This window comes from Phoenix dactylifera, chromosome 8 (genome assembly GCF_009389715.1).
Source record: "Phoenix dactylifera cultivar Barhee BC4 chromosome 8, palm_55x_up_171113_PBpolish2nd_filt_p, whole genome shotgun sequence".
Taxonomy (NCBI): domain Eukaryota; kingdom Viridiplantae; phylum Streptophyta; class Magnoliopsida; order Arecales; family Arecaceae; genus Phoenix; species Phoenix dactylifera.
The window spans coordinates 19,396,172-19,416,282 of record NC_052399.1 but is presented as its reverse complement, the minus strand read 5'-3'; the positions used below and the strand labels follow the sequence as shown (position 1 = coordinate 19,416,282).

Below are 20,111 nucleotides of genomic sequence, written 5' to 3'. Positions count from 1 at the left end.
CGGCTGACATTACCATATCAGTTCTCGTTTCACTAACGACTAGGCAAGATGGTAGTCCTAAATTCAAATTGATTACTACCGAATCGAATTCAGACTTGACGCGAACACTAAATCTGGACATATTGGCCAACAACTGGGCTGAGTATTCAGACCTCAATCCAGTCCAAATACTATTGTGAATGAACGGATCCAATCTAAAGTAAGAACCCAACCCCTATTCCCCAACGGAATCAAGTCGATCCAAATATCCAATCCACCGCCCATCTCCTGTCATGTAGTACGTCCACGATTCAGTAATAATTCTGGCGTCATCTTCTCCTTTTCTCTTTCCCCCTTTCCTCTTCTTCTGTCCTCAATCTGTCTCGTTTCTCCATTCTGTTCCTCCCCTCTCCTCCACGGCCAGCCCCGATCTCCAACGGTCACACCGCACTCACTTCGAGATCTTTTTAACTTATTAATCTTTTCACAAGTAACTCCAATTTCAAACGTTTTAATGAGCCTGTCCCTTTCTTTTATTCCAGTCTCCGAGTAGAAATTAAATCGCTCTCTGTATTTATCAGGGATCCAAAAGAAACCCCCTTCCCCATATTCTCAGCTCTCGTAATCTTCCCCCCCTTTCCCTTTCTGATAATTTCGGTCCAAGAAAAACCACTCGCTAGAAATTGGGCGAATGGCGAGAGTTGTTCTCTTCTTATTATTCCTCCTCCTATTCTTCTCGTCCGGTTGGGCCGGGGGCGTGACTCGACCTCTCTGCCGCCGCCGGCGTGCGGAAGAAGGTGTCGGGTGGCGGCGGAGGGACGAAGAGGGGCCGGCGGTGGCCACGACGGGGGAGCTGTGGTGCGTGGCGAAGAACAACGCGGAGGACGCGGCACTGCAGGCGGCGCTGGACTGGGCGTGCGGGCAGGGCGGGGCGGACTGCCGGCCCATCCAGGAGGGCGGGGCGTGCTACGAGCCGCAAGACATTCAGTCCCACGCCTCCTTCGCCTTCAACGACTACTTCGTCCACAACGGCTTCTCGTCTTCCGCCTGCGACTTCTCCGGCACCGCCGCCCTCTCCTCCCTCAACCCCAGTCCGTACTTCTCTCCTCATCTCACTAGTCGCTCTCATTCTGAGCGGTGGATTCTAATGGTTTTCTTTTCCTTTCTTTTTTTTGTTTTTTCTTTTTCAAATTACAGGTCACGGTCGCTGCATCTTTCCTTCGAGGTTGGTACTTATTCTTCATTCTATGTTCCTTTTTTTTCATAAAAAAAGAGAAAAATCCCTCGGTCAAGAGGCGAGACTCGAACGTTATGGTTTTCTTTTGGTGTTTTCCGAAACGCGTGAGCTTTGGAGTGGGGGGACGGTTTCGATTTTTCCTTGGTTTTGGATTTCAAGGCTGAGATCTAGAGGTCTCATTAACGACTCGGTTAAGGCAAAGATTTACTTCGGGCGTAATGGCTCACTAAATTTGTTTGCTTTTGGCGGTTCGGGAACCGGTCGGACTTCCGAGGAGGCATCAGGCCAGCTAATCGGGGCTACGTGGCTTGAAACTATTGGTGATTGTGGGTGCGGTTAATAGGATTCTTTGTCTCTTAGGCCTTTGAGGGGTCACGTGCAGCATATCTAAACAATAATCCGATTCGGAGGCTATCATAAACAATAATAGTAAAATGATATCAACGCTTTCTTTTTGTAAATATTATTTATTGAAATATCTAAGCAAATAATTTCATTTCAATTTTATTGAGCAAAAGGACTTATTGACATTCTCATTGATATCTTTAATAAAAAAAAGTCATTCTCGTTCGCCATCAGGAAGACTACTATTATTTTTGGACGTCGAGTTTATTTGTTTCTCTTGTCTTTCTTCTTTCACGTCATTTCCTTGTTTATATTCCCTTGATTATATATGACCTCTCGTTTTATTGGAAGTTTTCGATAATATTAACGTTGATAAGAATAGGATTATCAAATGTTTGAAAAAAAAATTCTCACACATGTTTTGCTGATAAGAAATTAAGATGCAGCATTTTGATATCAATTAAATCATTAATAAAATAAATTATTTTTTTAAATTAATGAAGAACGGTAAAAGCTGCCCACAAGTTGCAGGTTTTTTTCTGCCTTCTGTCTTAGTTTTCGTTGAGATTTCGCAATGATCACTTCTGTGAGGTAGAAAAATAGCATCTTTATGATACAAAGCATAAGGAAAACTTAATTATATTGAGAATTATTTTACCATTAGTAACCAAAAATTTTTGAATGCTTTATGTTTATTTTTTCAATACCAAGATAAATTAGTACATTTATTAATATATATATTTTTATTTAAAAAGCTGGAGATTGTGTAAAAGTTGATGATAATTGATGAACAAGAGCAACAACATTGTTTTTATAGTTTGAATTAATAATATTATTTTAAAATGAAAAGTTACTAAAGAGATGCAAAAATTGGCTATACAAATTCCCTGTTTAGTGATTATTTTTTATATTTTGAATTATCAATATTGACTATTTCAAAAATAATCTATCACCAGTGATGGATGTCTTTTCGAATGCAAGCTTTTATTTACTATGATATTAATGATACTAGTAGGCAAAAGATTTCCTAAAATGTAAGTTAAACAACTTATTAATATAGAATGATTCACAATGAATTTGATGCTATCTACTAAACTAATATGAAGGTCCTACTTATCATAAAATTCACATCAATGTTTGATTATAATCAATCTCATAACTTAGCTAATAAAGAGCAGTCAGATTTTAATGCTTCATAAAGGTAAATACGCAAATGAATTTTTCAAGGATCTTCAATATTTTATGTAAAATAATGATTATTTTTAAAAAAATGGTCCAGGTATTTGATAGAATCTGATCAAAAGGAGAAGTAAGAGAAAGGAAAAAGAAGAATGGTAATTGATAAATCCTTTCCATTGGATCATGTCCAGAATATATTATTTCTTGCAAATGAATAGCATCAAATCCATAGTCAATAACATTGTTAGACTCCCTTTTCTTCTCTAATAAAATATATCTTATCTAAGTTATTGTTTTGCTCATATTTTAGTTTGTTTTTTGTCTGTCACGACTTATGCCAATGATCAAACCTCTTTAACTAATAAGCAAAGATTCGAGGTTTGAGCCATACATTGTGTATCCCTAAGTATTTGGATTTGGACAATTATATAACAGTGGATCTCTCTCTTTCTCCCAAAATAAATGCTTGGTCCAAAAAGCATCCATCACGATCACAAATTGCTTATAGAGTGTTTAATATGACAATATGAATTTCATTACCAATATTTTGATTATAGTTTTTTTGTATTTCTTCTCTAGTCTTCTTCTCAGATAATATTTGTTAATTTGGAACATCAAAGTCTTTTTTCATTATTTTCATCAATTAAATCAACAAGTTTTACATAATCTCTAGTCTCATGATAGAAAATTTTCATTTGTATTAACCAATATGTTTATTTATTTAGTATTGGAATTAAAAAATATAAATCCTTCATAAGTTTTCAGTTTTACGGTGAAGTTCAACTCTCAATACAAGCTTTTCCTATACTTTGTACTACAAAGTTGTCATTCTTCTGCAAATAGCTGGTGATCAATGGAGCTCTTAGTGACAATTAAAGGAAGAAGCCTAAAATAGGTTGTATAACTTTTGTACAGTTTTGTATTAGAGGTTTTTAGCCTTAGTTTAACTAATTTTTAATGATATTTCCATTGATATTAAATTTTGAATCCTAATCTCTTACCAATAATAACTCTTGAACATGTTCTCAAATTGTCAGTATTACTTTTTTTTAACAACAGTAGGAAGTCTAATATCATCCAAAGGTTTGGAGAAGAGAGGCAATCTTTGATCAAAACTACAAGAGAAACAATATTAAGAAAGCCAATTTCTTAATAAATTAGATGGAAGGGAGGCATAGAAAAATTTAATTTTCATTGACATGATGACAAGAAAGCCAACTTGTTAAATGAATTAGAAATAAGATTTTTTATTTTAAATATTTTTTAAAAAAATATTGTTTTGAGAAACTATCATGGTGGAAATCATGGAAACTTGATATGGAATCAATTACAAGCAGTCAACAAGAATCAATACCATCCTGTTAAATAAATTTGGGTAAGTTATGCTCTGCAAAGAGATTAGATTTAGGCATAGCAAAGCAAATAGAGAGAAAAGAACACAGAAAATTATGTGGTTCGGACTATGGCTTATGTCCATGGGTAGGAATGACCAAAGAAAGCTTTACTAATGATGGAAAAATATAGAGAGGAGAAGATCCTCAAATACAAAAGTCTTCATTCTCACAAGTTCTTGAAAGCTCAAAACAAAAGTGTAATATCAAAAAGACTCTAGAATTGGCAAAACCTATATATTTACTGACACCTCAAAATTTGGGTCAAGGGTCCTTGCAGTAGTGGGCCTTAGCCTCCAAGCTGAGAGCCCAAGTGAAGAGGCCTTTTAACAATTTATCTTTTGAATGCAACACGAACCATAACAAGTTAAATATTTTTAAAAAATTTAATAAAAGCTATACTTTCTTTATTTATCTTTCTTTTAGTCGTAAGTATTAGGAGAGAGAGATTGTAATTTTTTTGTTGTCCACACAACACTTTAATCCATATTTATGCCAAATTTGTCTCAAACTAATTTTCTCTTTGCCCCTTTGTTGTGGGCCCTGCGGCCTCCTTTGTGCTGCATATGCGGTTGCTTGTGTAGTGGGCTGGTAAATGGGATTATGTGCATGACTATCCTTATCATGCAAGAACAAGGGTACAAGTAATTCTTTGAGCAGTCAAGCATTAGGTCAACTACTACCGTATCGGCTTAGTCAATTCATATGAAGAGAGCACAAGGAGGCCTGTCCAACTTAAGGTTAGGAATGTTTGCAAAATGTTGATTGGATCATGACATTGTCATACCATTATCATATTAGCTTATGAAACTAATGGATGATTTATGGTTTTGTTTAATTTATTTTTGTTTTTATGGAGTGAACCTTCAACTTCATGAAGGGCAAGCTCTTGGAGATGAGGTGTCAATCAACTAGGGCTAATTATTGTTGGTGAGTGTAATGGTTTTATGCAAGGTCTTCCGTGCCAGTACCGAAGTCCGTATCGGTCAATCGGCAGCTCGGTTCGGTATGCCTATGTGCCGTTCCATGTCGTCCCCGTACCGACACAGCAAAGAGGGCGAGGAAGAATGGGAGAGAGAAAAAGAGAGAGAGAGAGAGGGGGAGCGGAAGGAGGGTCGCCAGAGGGCATCGGAGGGCCGCAGAGAGGCAGAGCCCCTTTAGACCTTGTTTCGAACGAAATAGGGTCCGTCGGGGCCTTCTTTTTTATTTTGAAAATTTTAAGTGAAGTTGGCAAGAAATATTCCAACCTTCCTTAAAATTTGGGTTCTTTTTTGGTTTGAAAATTTTAAGTGAAGTCGGCAAGAGGTTTGCCGACCCCTGGCCGACTTCACTTAAAATTTTTAAAATAAAAAAAGGTTGACTTTACTTAAAATTTTTAAAATAAAAAGAGGAGCTCCAACGGACCCCAATTTTGTTTAAAAGAGGGTCCGGGGGGCAAAGCCCTGCTCCAACCCTTTCGCGCCCCTCCGGTGCCCTTTAGAGGCCTTCGGCGGCCTTTGCTCCCTCTCCTTCCCCCTTCTTCCCTCCACACACTCTCTCTCTCTCTTTCTTTTTCTCTCTTTCCTTCTCCCTCTTCCCACTTGCCAATTTACTATTTTCAATGTCGAAACCGTCCTGGTCCGCCGCTGGCACGGCTCGGTACGCTCCAAACCGGACGGTCTGAGACAGTTCCGCATTTCTTGGTTTCATGTGCATAACTTTGATATACTTGACCAAGTAGCTCAGTGGCACGCTCTTGCTTCATGAGCTAGAAATTGGGGATTTGAGTCTTGAATGGTGTTTATCTCTAAAGAATTTTTGTCTTGCCGTCCCAAGATTTTCTTGGAGTTAAAATTCGTGATCTTGTAAGCAGTAACACTCTAGGATTTCCTATACTAGACCATGGCTTGACAACATGCCAAGTTGAATGTAATTGTATTGACCTGCTAATGTTCCAGTTACAGGACTAGGTTATACACTGCCCGAGTTAAGTTTTTTAACTGCTGAATAGTTAAAATCTTTGCTGATTCCAATATACATTGCGTTTCGATGTAATGCATGTATGTAGCTCATCCACGAGAAATGGCAACTTCAGCGGATCGACAACAGGATCCATAGCTGGACTAGGCCCTGCTGGGACCGATATCAGCGGTGGACATTTGTTGCTGGTCAAGACAATGCAGCCATCAAGCATGGCTATTTTTGCGATCCTAATGGTGGCCGCAACTGGTACGTTATTTCGGTAGTGTAAAGCAAGGATTAGCGATGTTGAAATGGTATTCCATATATATGATATTCTGAGGCCTCGACAGAGAAAGCGAAGCAATTTAAGAAGTTCTATTCAACCTGTCTTTTTGGGATTTGTATACTTAGCCAGTTCACATGCTCCAGTATTGTTTTGTCCCTTCCCTGTCCCCTGTTTATTATTGAAGTAACGGAATAATCATTTATTTTTCTTGCACGAGTGATGATGATTCCTTCAAATTCTTGATCTAAATGCTCCCTCTTTTATGGTTGGGTAGTCTAATTATAGTTATTTGGGCTAAATAATCTAATCATTAAGATACTAGGGCATTCAAAACTTAGTGTAGAATGTAACGTAGGCTTTTAGCTTCCAACAAAAGCCTATTCAGTGAGCCTAACAAGGAGTTCAATGACCCCTATAAGGTAATTCAAAAGGCTACAAGTTGGTGGCATCTTTCTAATCCAGATTTTATGAACTTATGGAGACTTGGTATAGCTAGATAAATCTGAAGTAGAGTTGAAGTTATATAACTTTTTCTGCAGCAGACTTCAGGAAAATCAGCTTCGTTGTCAGAGCACATGTTGGAGCTGTATACCGTATGTATAAATATGGCCATACATCATGCCAATTATCTTATCTCCTTGTTGGGAATCAATCATCGAGACGAGCGCATAATGAACAGAGCTCACAGAAAGAAGACTAGATAATAATTGGCGTGGTGCATGATGATGTGGTGTAGAGTATTAAGAGAAGGAAGGGGGGGGGGGGGGGGGGGGGGGGGGGGGGGTGTGTGGGGTGGGGGGGTTGGTGTAGTTTATTTCATTTATGATTTAATATGGTTTTAGGGTAGCTCCAAGCCACCCAGGATAATGTCACATGGTCTGTTTGCTACTTTAACTGAGAGGACTCTGGATTGCAATTAACTGCAATCAGGTTCACCTAATGAGCAAGATGATAATATAGGAAAATCTTTCCCATCCTTATCTTTTGATGATTCATTTTCCCTGCAACAAGCCAACTTATTTATCAGTAGCGTCAAATCAACGGATAAATAACAACTGCAGAACAATGCTAAAATAAGTGTAAATAAACAATACTGAAGAGTCGAGGTCAGCACCAAAATTCTTTTGCGTATAGAGAGACTTTCCACCCAGACAACCTCCTAAACCCCTCCTAATCTTTATTCTTCAAGGCTACTTGTCTATTTTCATGTCATTTTTGAATTTTCAATGCTCTAACCTTCTCTAAGGAAGCAATTTTTAGTTTTTAGTTATGATTAAACCAGCTTATGCTAGCAGATGCAAAAGATGTTGACTTTAGAAGGATTCAATACGACTACTCCCCTTTAGCTTACGAGACAGAGAAGGGGGAAAAAATATAAAAGGCTGAAACCTTTCACTTGCCAAATAGTTTATCCCCTTGATCTAAATCCCCTGCTTGCTTAAGAACATGAGTGGTTTGGTAATCTCTCACAAAACCTTATCACTTTGTAGTTTGTGTGGTAAACAAAAGTCTGAGCTGCCATAAATCGCCCGCTATTCTATGGGTAGTTCTATATACACCCCCCCTATTGCTCAGGACACCCCCCAAAAACCAAAAAAAAAATGCCCAAACTAACCTTTAGTGTAATTACCATATTGCCCTTAAAATTTTCTCATACACCCCCCTTCCTCCTCCTCCGTTTCGTTTTGAAAAGAAAAAAAAAAAAAACCCCCTCAAACCCCCCTTAAACCCCTCCTCCCCCGTTCCCCCTTCTCCCTCTCGTCGCCGGCATTCTCCCGATCTCCGACCACCTCGCCGGCTTCTCCCGGAACCACCTCGCCGGCTTCTCCCGAATTTTTTTTTTTTCACGGTTCGTGCTCCGTTCGGCACTGGATCGCCGAACAAAAGGCTTCTGTTCGGCTGAACAGTGCCGAACAGAAGCCTTCTGTTCGGCAACCCTCAACCGAACAGATCTGTTCGGCTGCACAGTGCCGAACAGAAGGCTTCTGTCCGGCACTGTTCAGCCGAACAGAAGCCTTTTGTTCGGCGATCCAGTGCCGAACGGAGCACGAACCGTGAAAAAAAAAATTTCGGAAGAAGCCGGCGAGGTGGTTCCGGGAGAAGCCGGCGAGGTGGTCGGAGATCGGGAGAATGCCGGCGACGAGAGGGAGAAGGGGGAACGGGGGGGTTTTGGGCGTTGGCGAGGTGTTTTGGAGGGGAAGAGCGGGGTGGGGGGGGTTTGGGGGGTGTAGAGAGCAATTTAAGTGAGGGGGTGGGGAGGGTGGGGGGTAATTTAGGAATTTTTAATTTTTTAGGGGTGTCCTTAGCAAATGGGGGGGGTGTAGAGAGTATTTAATTTTTTTTTAATTTTTGGGGGGTGTCCTGAGCAATAGGGGGGTGTATATAGAACCACCCCTATTCTATGCGGAAAGCCGAAAAGGACAAACTCTCCAAAAACATCCCACGCCAAACAAGGTGAGGCCATTGCAAAATTAAAGGTAATAAAATAAACAACGTCGCGTGCGCTCTGGCACTTTCCACTCCCCGTAATCCCAATAGCAAAAGGAACCATGGCAAGTCCACTTGCAATTTAAAATTAACCCACGCCCCCATTTTTTTAACTTAATGATCTGGACCTAACCATTATCTTGTCCAAAAGAAGTTGATATGCAGGGGAAAATAATGCTTAACTTGACATTATTTCTATTGATGGGGAGAATATTGGCTGTCTCGATTTCGGAGTAATCCAATCTACCTGACTTAGACCTTGATCAAGGTAAATAATTTCAGTATTGGCCGAAGTGTTCTGTTGGTCAGTTCAGCCATGGAGTAACGCCAAGGATCATTGAAGGAGTTACAATTATGGTCTCAACAACAGTTGATCCAATTTGGCTATAAATACACAATCAGCATAATTAATATTGTGGATGTATCGCGAAGAGTCGTTACCATGCATTAGGTAAATGAGGCCAATTATCACTATTTAATTATTGTGTCTCTTGATGAATAAAATACAGATACTCATCTCAGTCTATGTATAGGGGTGACCAAAGAACCCCTAGGTAGCCACTCTTGAGCACTTTTCCATTCTCACACACTCTCTTTTTCCCTTATCGCTCTAGATTTTCACTAATTTAAGCATTAGAGGATCCCCTACTGAAACCTTCTGGCAAGCGGACTTCCTTACAGGCATTGAATGCCGTATCGGTCCGGTCCTAGACCGGTACCGGAACCACAAAAAAATCGGTATTTTCCGGTTTTTTAGCCGAACCGGCCGGTTCGGAGCCCGTACCGGCCGGTTTGGCCTCGTACCGATGCGAACCGGCCGGTTCGCACCGGTACGATTTTTTTTTTTTAGAACCACAGCGCCTCGCGCTGTGGTTTTTGAAAGACGCTGTGGTTTTTGAAACTACCCGGTACCGGTCCGGCCGGCCACCGGTATGCCGACCGGTACCGGTACGGCGGACCTTGCTTACAGGTCATGCTCACCTTCCAAAGAAGCAATGTTGGTCCATTGGTGTCTTAAAGCTACTCCTCAGCTCTCAGCCGATATGCCTTTACGTTGGTTCCAGCCGATCTCATTGTAGTTCGGATGGTGTCCGACCTTAGTACGGATTCTAGCGGCAAGGCCCATCGTAGCACATGCGCTTATTCCCTCTCCAACGGCTAATTCTCCATGTTTTCTTATGATTTTAATATGCACACAAAAACATTTATGCATAAGTTTTACGTATGCATCAACAGAAACAAGGGAAGCAAAAAAACAATTAGGACAATGGAAGTGGTATACCAATGTCCCACTAAATCTTCAATAGCATCCTTGGTAATTTTTCAACTGTTCAATCATTTTTCTACATGACGTTCTCTGGAACGAAGATCCCAGCTGCCATCTGGGGTGACCCTGGCAATTTGTCCCCTTGAACCCACCACCTGCTGAGCTTAACCTGCAATTTCGGTGGGGCCGACACCTCACCGAGCTCCACTTTCTTGACCACTTTTGGTGAATCGACGATGTCAGGCCGGCCCAAAGGCAAGTCGAGTGGGAGTACAACCACATGTCGATACACTCGACATGAAATTGGTGTTTATTACATTTGGACAAAAGCCGTACATTTCTCTCTTCCGAGTTTTGAGGATTTTTGTTTATTTAGTTATTAGTTTTAATAATTTTAGGATTTCAATTCTACTTCTATTCCACTTAATTATTTTTTTTAAATAGTTATTTTTATCATTTAGTGGTTATCAAATTTTATCTTTTATTTGAGTACGAATCGAACATTCCATCCAACAAAAATTATTTTATACGGTCAATTTGTAATAAAATATTTTTTAATTATTTTTTTAATATTTTTTTTGTTTTTTGTTTGATTTTTTTTTAGATCTTGAGCTAGTACGATCGATCTGCTCCATATAGCGTCCCATTGGGCAACTTTTTGGTAGGTGAGGATGTAGATGCTGTGGTTATGCACCGGTGGTGGCGCCAGCCACGGAGTAGGTGTCGACCGAAGAATATGATAAGAGAGGCAGCGAAGGAGAGAGCCAAGACCACGAGCTTAGCTCCTATATTGTCGTTGTTTGAATCTCGGGACAGGAAGATCCATGAGCTAGTGGACATGGTAGCGGCCTTGACAATGGATGTTGGTGGAGGGACTCTCTGTGTCTCTCTTTCCTCTAGTCACCTCACTGTCAGAATTAGGTTTAGCGGACATAGCCGCATTGTAATGTGGTTGAGCCTTTGGCCTTCGCTTTCCCACAGATTGGCTTGGCTTGTACGGTATTGACTCTAGCGTCCTGTAGAACATTGGGTGATGGAATTTGCTCTTTGGTTGGGTAACGATCACCTCAATACGGCTGACTTCTTTTTGTAGAAAAGAAAAGCACGGCCGACTGAGCCAGTAGTTTGTGAAGTTTTAGATGTATAAGCGATACCCCGTCACCTGATAAACATTTGTTTTCAATCAGAAAAAGATTGTTTATCATACCTCGCTGCGAACTGACGAGATCAAGTTTCGATGCGTCGACATTAATTAAAAAGTTTAAAGCTTATCTCTATATTTTTTATAAGTATATTTTTATAAACTATATGAACTTGCGCGCGCGCGCAGGGAGATAAGACTTTCATCGAGTCTACCTCCATGCAAATCCGATCAAATACATATTGAACGATGGAGATTCTACGTCGATGACTCGAACTGTAGAATATGATCTACTACTAAGCTCCTCGTATATCAAAATTCTTGTAATTTGCAGACTCCTTGTCCTGCATGACGCCGTTCCCCCGGCCCGCTCCGTCTGCAAGCTCTGGAAGCAGGAGGTGGAGTCGTCCCCCTTCCACCTCCTCGGCAAATCCACCGACCTCGCCAACCCCATCGTCTTCCTCGCTCAAGGCCGAGCCCGCGCTACCCCCGCTCGCCACCAAGAACCACGTACGCCACCCTCACCCAGCTCTACTGCCTCGCTCTCTTCGACCCCTCCTCCACCATGTGGGCCCTGGTCCCGCCCATCACCGGCCTCCGCCACAGCCTCTCGCTCTTCCATCAGCTAGCTGTCGTCAGGTGGCTGCCTCCGACGAGGTGTTCGTCTATTGAGGGCAATAGGTTTTGCTACCCCCGACGAGGTGTTCGTCTATCGGGGCCAATAGGATTTGTTTGATTTATTTTTTATTATTTTATTAACTTCAGATCTTAGCTGACGTGGTGGGTTCTCATTAGAATGATCTACCATTGAGCTGGTGGACCAGAACCACAGCCACAAACTGAAGCACGGAATCTTGGGTCCCCGCTCACCCTTCCTCAAGCGCCATTTTGGAGCGCTCCCTTGGCTCGCTGCTCTGGGGCTACGTGGATATCGGCCAAACTCCAGCTGGGAGAGATCATGGCCAACTGAAATCAAACAAGGATGAAGAAGCGAGATCAGATATGGAGATTGACGGACCGGCTAAGTGGCAGAGCACTCTTCAACCTGTGCATGGTCTTGGCGGCTGAAAAAACTGGGCAGCCAGCCGGAACGCCTGTAAACGGCTGCAAACAGTCCCAAAACTAGGCCAAGATGACCGGAGCATGGATAATAGGGGTGGCACCCGGCCAAGAAGGACGACGGCCAAACAAGGGAAAAACCTTTCGCTGGACTCTCGCTCTAAAGACACTTAAGAGAGAGAACCCCAACTCAGAGATTGTGTCAAGAAATGAATCCGGCTAACGTGGCATCCGTAGTCAGCCCCGGAAAGCTTTGAAATGGACGGCCTACCAAATGATTCCAATTCAAGTCAGTGCATGTGAAATCATGCTAAACAAATTTATTGAGCAAATGGGCCATCACAAGTTTTGTTATAATAAAGTCAACAAAGTCGCTGGCTATCTTCATTAAGTTTAAGCAACTTCCCTTCCATTGAAACTAACCCTTCCCCTACCAAAATAATCACAAACAAATGGACCGTCATAATGTTTGTGATAATAAAGTAAACAAAGTCACATGCTGCCTTCAATAAATTTAAGATTTGTTTCATTAAGATATATTAGATTGTGAAATAATTTGGCGATTCTTGAAAATTATTTATCTGAGAATATAATTGCAGAAGAAATAAATTTTACGATATTTGGTTGGTGGAAATTTTTTTTCAAAAATTAACAGTAAAAAATATTACTATATATTCGGTTGTAGGTAATCTTGCATGAAAATATTGTCAAATTTCCAACCATGTTTTTGAATAAACAATTCAATCAATAATTTTTTTAATTTATTTTTGGCCATTTATGACCTACGTATATGAAAATAACCAATATAAGCTACCATCCATGTATTTTTTGATTTATTATTAAGTAAATATATTTAAACACAACCATACTGCTAATAGATTAATTTGGAAAAAAATTAAATCATTAGATACAAAATTAGGAATTTGAGTTTAGCATAATTGTATTTTAAGCTACCGTGTATTATATTTTCTAATATAAATTGGTATCTTGTAAAAATTCTGATGGTATAACTGCATCAGCTTCAACAAAAAAAGTAGAATTATTTACAACAAGCAATGACAATTTCAGATTAGCTCCATTTGGTAATCTGATGTGAGAGAAAAAAAGTATAACCCTTTTAGTATTATTTATTTTACTTTCTCTCTTAGTAAAATATAAGTGTAGGATCCACCATTATTTTATCTTATCCATTATTTTTGTATTCAACATGGTAATCGAACACGGCATTTGTTTTTCCTTATCCCAACCAAACCAACCTTGAAAAAATTTCCATTCCTTTCTTACTAACCCATCACCTACCAAAATCATGAGAACACATCTTGCAAGTAATTTAGGCCATACATACATAAAAACAAATAGATTCATTTATGCAAGTCTATGAGTAAAATACATGATGCATCCATTCCCACGAGGATAACTGGTAAAATAGGAAAAAAAAGAATGGGGAAAAACAGTTTGTCGTTAAAATCTTCAATTCCCCTCTCTGTCCGTCGTCCCTACTTTAGTGTTCTCCGAAATGATCTGACTCCCCTCCCAAGCCCGATAAGGTCTCCACCCCCAGCACTACAGCGTTAAGGGGCGCCATCACCGCGGGAACTGCACCGGTTGGGGGTGGCAGGCTCTACCTGTCGCTTTGGTTTATGAGTTTTTGGCAGACGAAGGTGGATGCACTGAGCTCGTTGTTGGTGGTCTGGTCGTCCGGTGCGGCAGCTGCAGCGATACGGTGGCGGCGTCGGCCGCAGAGCACCAGAAGGACACAGAAGATGAAGGTGATGCCCAGTATGACGGCCACGCCCACAAGTTTACAAGACGTGTCATCGTCGCAGCCTCTTTGTTTCCTGAAAACCCATGAGCTGGTAGACATGGTGGCGGCTCCGTTGGGCTGGGACGCTCTCTCTCTTCTTCCCCTTCCGCAGGAGCTATCTTATCAGGCTTCGGGTTGGCCAATTCAGATTACACGTAATGGGGACGTAACTTCCTTCGAGAGTTGACCTGAATCGAATATTTCGTTTTTAAAAGAAAATTGGAATCATGCCTCCATCTGTCCGTATCATCTCTGTACCTGTGTTTTTTTTTATTTTGCTTCAATGATTAAAAATTTCTTGCCTCGATTTGTCCGTATCATCTCTGTACTTGTGCTATTTTAATTTGCTTTTGTTTGTAGCGCCCACAGAAATTTGCCGGATGAAATCTGAGATGAAAGTCGGGTGAATATTGGGCAACATAACTTAACTCGTAGTTCGTATCAGGTTTTCGAGTTATAATTATATAAATGTTACCCGATAAGGGGACACCGAACCGCCAACGAGACTCGGGTCAGCTGGATGGCACCCCTGCATTTCCATTAAAGTGAGGGAGAAGAAAACTAACTGGACAACAATCATATAAAAAAATGTTTGAAAAACTTAACACCGGCCAGTCCTTTTTCTTTTCCTTCCCCTCGAAAAACAACTAGTCTTTTTTTTTTTTTTAACACTATGACCGTCATTTAAAATTAATAAGGTATGTAAGTAGGCAAGTAGCAGACTTGGTTTTCATGTGTAAAGAGTTGGTGGCTACTTCCTATGTTGAACTCACGCAGGCTCCAGCTATATGCATCATTATGGGGAGCATATAGTATAGCAATATCAGCAGCAAAACAATTAGCATACAGCGAAAGTTTTCTTGCTGGTTGAACAGGAGCTTGGGAGGTTTGGGAGTAACGTGTGAAGACCCGGTCGATATATATATATATATATATATATATATATATATATATATATATATATAATCCATTACCAAATTAATAAAATTCATAAAAAAATATAAATAAAACACTTCACAAATGGAAAAATTTAAGTTATTGTATGTGATGATTGGTAAGCGTTATTCATGTACTGCATCAACAAGGAGGATATATAGAATTATAACAAGATCAGAATTTAAAGCAAAGAGTTTTGGAAAACTGCAGGTACTCAGCTACTCTTCACAAATTATATCAATGAATAAATCTAAGTTCAAGCTGTCTAAATTGCCTCTTGAAAGGTGTCAGATAATATGAGAAAACCGCGGTGCAAGAGCAAAGATGAAAATCCAATAATTAAAATAACAAGAGAGATGTGAGATATATTTTTTTTGGTTATATGAACAAGACCTTTTTTTTGTAAATCGTAATAGTCATCAATTTTTATTGAACTAATTTACCTCGGCTTTTCCGTTATTTAATTGATTGCTTCCGCTTTACAGATTCAAATTTGGTTCATCATGCTTACTCTGCAAACTCGGGGCAAGGGACCCCAACCACTTGTTGTTGGCTCCGCATCCTTCTTAAAACCTCATTTAATTAGCATCAATAATCCGTGATAGTCAACCCTTGAAAGATAAACTACCTAAATGTACCAGCTAAAGCCTTGTTATATGTTCCCAAAGGTTGTCAAGTTTTCCAATTTAATTTATCGAGCTAAGCTCACACCAGACACCAAGAGGTGGTAAATAAAGTCACACAACCCTCGCCACCGAAACCGATTAAAACTTTCCACTCCTCCCCAATGATCGTATCACCAACCAAACTACGACGAGAGTGGCTACAGAGATTGAACAATTTTACGAAATTTCAATCATCACAAATATTCTTCTACAATGGTTTAATCTTTCCATTTCAATCACATACATATATCACCTCATACAACCAGAGAACTAATCAAGAAAATAATAGATATTTACACTCCAGATCTTCAATCCCAAAATACCTTCCTCCGCCAAATCAAAGAGGCACCGCCACCAAACTGCTAATGAGGCTTCGGTCAGCTGGTTGGCACCTCCCTCCCCAGTGCTTGTGATGGAGAGAGATTTCGAGTTTAAATTTGGACAGGCGGCTCTCCCACCGGTTATTTTTGGAGGAAAAAACTAGAGAAAACGCGATGGAGGGAGGAGGCGCCACCACCAAATTTTACACCGATGGGGGCAGTGGCGCCGACGCCTCGCCAAACTCCACCTTCCGGACCATTTCTTGTGCCTCGACACTGGAATGACAGTGGGGACACGTCGAGTGGGAGCGAAACCATACGTCGACACAATCGACATGGAAGACATGTCTACAGTTGGGCAGCAGCCTCACCATCTCCCCTTCCTCCACCAGACTCATACAGACGGTTCTCTGTTCCGAAGTGCCGGTATTTTCGCTTCCACTGCCATCCCCGACTCTCCGGTAGGCGAAAGTCGGCAGGGCAGAGATGGCGGATGGCCGCAGCCCGGTTCTGAGGGCCTCGGTAGGCCTGCTCGCGGGTGGGGTGTGGAGGACACGGCGCCGGCCCCAAAGTCGGTCCCAGATATTGACACAGAAAATGATGACGACAGTAGAGACGGCGTAGGTGGCGATGGTGAAGATCGCGACCTCCGCAGCCACTATGCCAAGTTTCGCATGTTGCGCCGGGGAACTCTCTGAGTCCGTGGTCATGGTGGTGGTGGCGGCCATTGGGCTCTCTCTCTCTCTCTCTCTCTCTCTCTTCTCCACGCCCTCATCTCTTGAAGACCGCCACAATTAGTATTTGTTAAACATCGAGTGTAAGAGAAAGTTGTGGGTGTAGCTTTCCTCAGCGGTTGACTTGGAACTGTATTGCAATGACGATAGTAGCCTGCAGTGTTCGGAGATCGGGTTTGACAAGATCTATGGCGGTTGGATTAGCTTTTGAAACCGGCCGGCTCAGCCTAGTTTGTACAGGCTGCACCATGCCAGTTCGTTCACGGAAACGTGAGATCCGGTGCTTAAATTGACCGTTATTTTATTTTAATCTTTGTAAATTAGAAATTACATTTTAGGTTTTCTTTATTTTGATAGCAATTTCATGTCCACTTCTTAATTAGCTCATGTATGACAACAACTACATTAAGAAACAGACATAAATTTGCATAAAAAAAGACTAAATTTTATTCAAGGGACATGTAAGAGTTAATTGTTAAATGCCAATCAAGTAAAAGGCCAAATTTTCTACCCATAGACTTTTTTAATAGCAGGCGGTAAGAAGAGGAGGGCTGACTGTCGGGTTTTGCAACTCGTTCTTACCACTAGAAATCTTTCTTTAGATGGGATGCATTATGATCATTTGGATCATGCACATCATTTCAAATTCATAACACAATGGCTGCCTTATTAGAGTAGTGATTGCATATGTCCAACAATGAAAGTTGCTTAAGATAATTTATCAAATGTAAAAGTGATATTTTTGGGAAAGTGAGTGCATTGATCGATGTTGGTAACCAACTGCTACCTGATCATTCATTCGAACCACATTAAATATATATAAACCCACATATTTATATGACTCGCTCCCAGCGGCCACCTTGTTACTTCCCAAGCTTCTGGCAATTACGAGCAAGCCAACTGCTAAAGTGGTGGTTCAGCAAGAAAACCTTTGGAGCATTGTAATTACGGAGAAATATAGTTTTTTTGCCATGGAAGTTGGAGCAGTTATATCCTTCTACAATGATATTCACGAACTTAGCGAGACATATTTCATTGCAATAGTGCTATAAAAGATCAATTTCAGTGGGCAAGTGGCTCTAGGGATCATAACATCTCATTGCTTCGGGACACATATGGTTTGGTAGTACTCCGATCGATCCATTGTCAAGAAGTGCCATGATATATATGGAACATATATAGATATAGTGGGGGATGAGCTGAAAGTGAGTTATTCGATTGCTAGTTCAGGTGTCCAGGATGTGACTAAGGTGCATCAACTTTTCCCTGTAGAGATGACTTGCAAGATTATTGATATTTTTAGGGTAGGCTCGAGATGGAAGGACGTGCAATGTTGTGATCTGGTCTTGCGTAACGTTAATGTTCAAACTCTCCAAATAACTTCTCACAAATAAAGCTAATACTGAAAATGATCAGAATTGAATTTGGCATCTGGATGTCGAGGCAAGTTACTATGTAATGCTCTGCCAAGTAGGAAAGGCTTAGGCCAATCCTATTGTAGCTGATGCACAGGTGCTTGTGAGGATTTGGAACATACGTTCTTTAGAAGCCATCTCCCTATTGCTATGCGGCTCTTTTTTGGTTTGAGCCATGAATTAGCTTCCTTAAATAATAGCTCTCAGATAGCCACGACGCCAAGCCATTGGAAGTATGATAAGCTAGGCTTGTCGTATGTAGACACTTATTGTCTATATTTTAAGGCTATTATGGGATGTAAAGAATAGGAAGTATTTCCAAGATGAGGTAGTGAACCCCTTTATGAGTGTAGGTATTTATTTGATGAACATGGCAACTTTTCCTTAATTTAGAAAAAATGAATGAAGTCTTGGTCACCGGGGAAATTAATGTATCTTTTGTATAGCATTATGCCATCATCCTTTTCCATTATTTGCTCATCTTCCCCTCAATCTAATTGGATTAAACTGAACTTTGATGGCTCTTACAAGGTAGATAGGCGTGCTGATGTTGGTTTCATCGTTCGAGATACTAATCCGGAACTAAGTTTTAAGATAATAAAATTGGTGGCTTGCCAAGTCGCAAATAAATATTGTGATGCACGATGAATCTAACTTTGACCCAAGAGCTTAGGATATATTGGCCCAAACTTACAAATCCATACGTCGTCTTTTTATTAATCAATATGGGACTATGACACTAGTAAAACACATGCTTGCAATTAGGCAGCAGCCTCACTATCTGTCCTTCCTCCATGATGCTCAAACACGTCGCTCACTCCACAGACACCTCCATCATGTCCTCTCCATCATCAGTGGTGCATTTACAGTAAGTAAAAGTAGGCAGGGCAATAATGGCGGATTTGTTGAGCCTGGTGCAAGCCTCGCTGGAGGTGTCGATGGTGCTGCTACTACGAAACAGCCCAACGATGGTCGCATGGCCATGTCGATGGGCTATGCCAGAAGAATGTACGTAACAGGCATAAAGGTATGATCACGGTCATGGTTCTCTTGTTGTTATGCCCCCACCCCCCAATATTATAGGCCCTTGGTGGACATGATGCTGGTGGATGCTAGGGGTTGGAGGTGCATTCTTCCCTTCGTCCTCCTTCCCATCCTCCTGCAATTACTTCAACGATCAGATTTGCAATTTCTGATAGATATGCAAATAATGTAACATGAATGCCTAGGTTTCTCAGGGGCTCTTTTTTTTCATTTGACTACCTATCGGACGAGCTATTTGTCTTGGAGAGGAACGACCGATGGAGAACCTATAGTGGTGATTGCGTTGTTAAACGGATGGGTGGTACAAATAATTGGAGAACCGATTTGGAAGCATGGAGGGGAGCAGGAAGGTGGGGGTCGCCAGTTTGTTAAGTAGACGTGGGGGAGGTGGGTTCGGTCGTATCATCCATTCAAAATATAAAGTGCACCTTATTGGGTGCCAAATACAATATGTTATGGCAGCCATTCAACTTCAAGATGGATAGCGGCTATCTAGGACTATAAAGCCTTCTGCCGTGTAACACATGGGCCACCTAGGGCTATCATAATCGCTGAGTCAATCATTTGGAAAATTCAAAGAGGATCCTTTGCACGTCATCTTTTGCACTGTAGAGAGTTGTGCATCCTTAAATAGCTGCCATGTCACCTATCGCAAAAATAGATGATTGTAGCTCATCTTCCTACCCTCTTTGTTTGGCACCCAAAGCAACAAGTGTGCATGCAATATAAAATGTACCACAAAGAATTCTGGATCTGGAAAATCCAAGAGAAGGCTGCACACTAGATCCTCTATGTTGGATATTTTGCACCGTAAAGAGATGTACATACTTGGGTAGCCGCTATATCGCTCATCTTGGAAACAAAGGGCCCTTGCATGATCG

General features: G+C 41.0%; 2 protein-coding genes across 2 annotated transcripts; one reads left to right on the top strand and one right to left on the bottom strand.

The window, feature by feature from the left end:
• The first annotated feature begins 274 nt into the window (after positions 1-274).
• LOC103703016 (PLASMODESMATA CALLOSE-BINDING PROTEIN 5) lies at positions 275-6,593 on the top strand. The gene is made up of 3 exons (XM_008785706.4): positions 275-1,070; positions 1,177-1,204; positions 6,179-6,593. The coding sequence occupies exons 1-3, from the start codon at positions 671-673 to the stop codon at positions 6,354-6,356; spliced, it is 606 nt and encodes a 201-aa protein (XP_008783928.2). The 5' UTR covers positions 275-670; the 3' UTR covers positions 6,357-6,593.
• Positions 6,594-15,950: 9,357 nt separating this feature from the next.
• On the bottom strand, positions 15,951-16,822 carry LOC103703056 (E3 ubiquitin-protein ligase ATL41). The gene has a single exon (XM_008785754.2). The coding sequence runs from the start codon at positions 16,763-16,765 to the stop codon at positions 16,241-16,243; it is 525 nt and encodes a 174-aa protein (XP_008783976.1). The 5' UTR covers positions 16,766-16,822; the 3' UTR covers positions 15,951-16,240.
• Between the last annotated feature and the right edge of the window lie 3,289 nt (positions 16,823-20,111).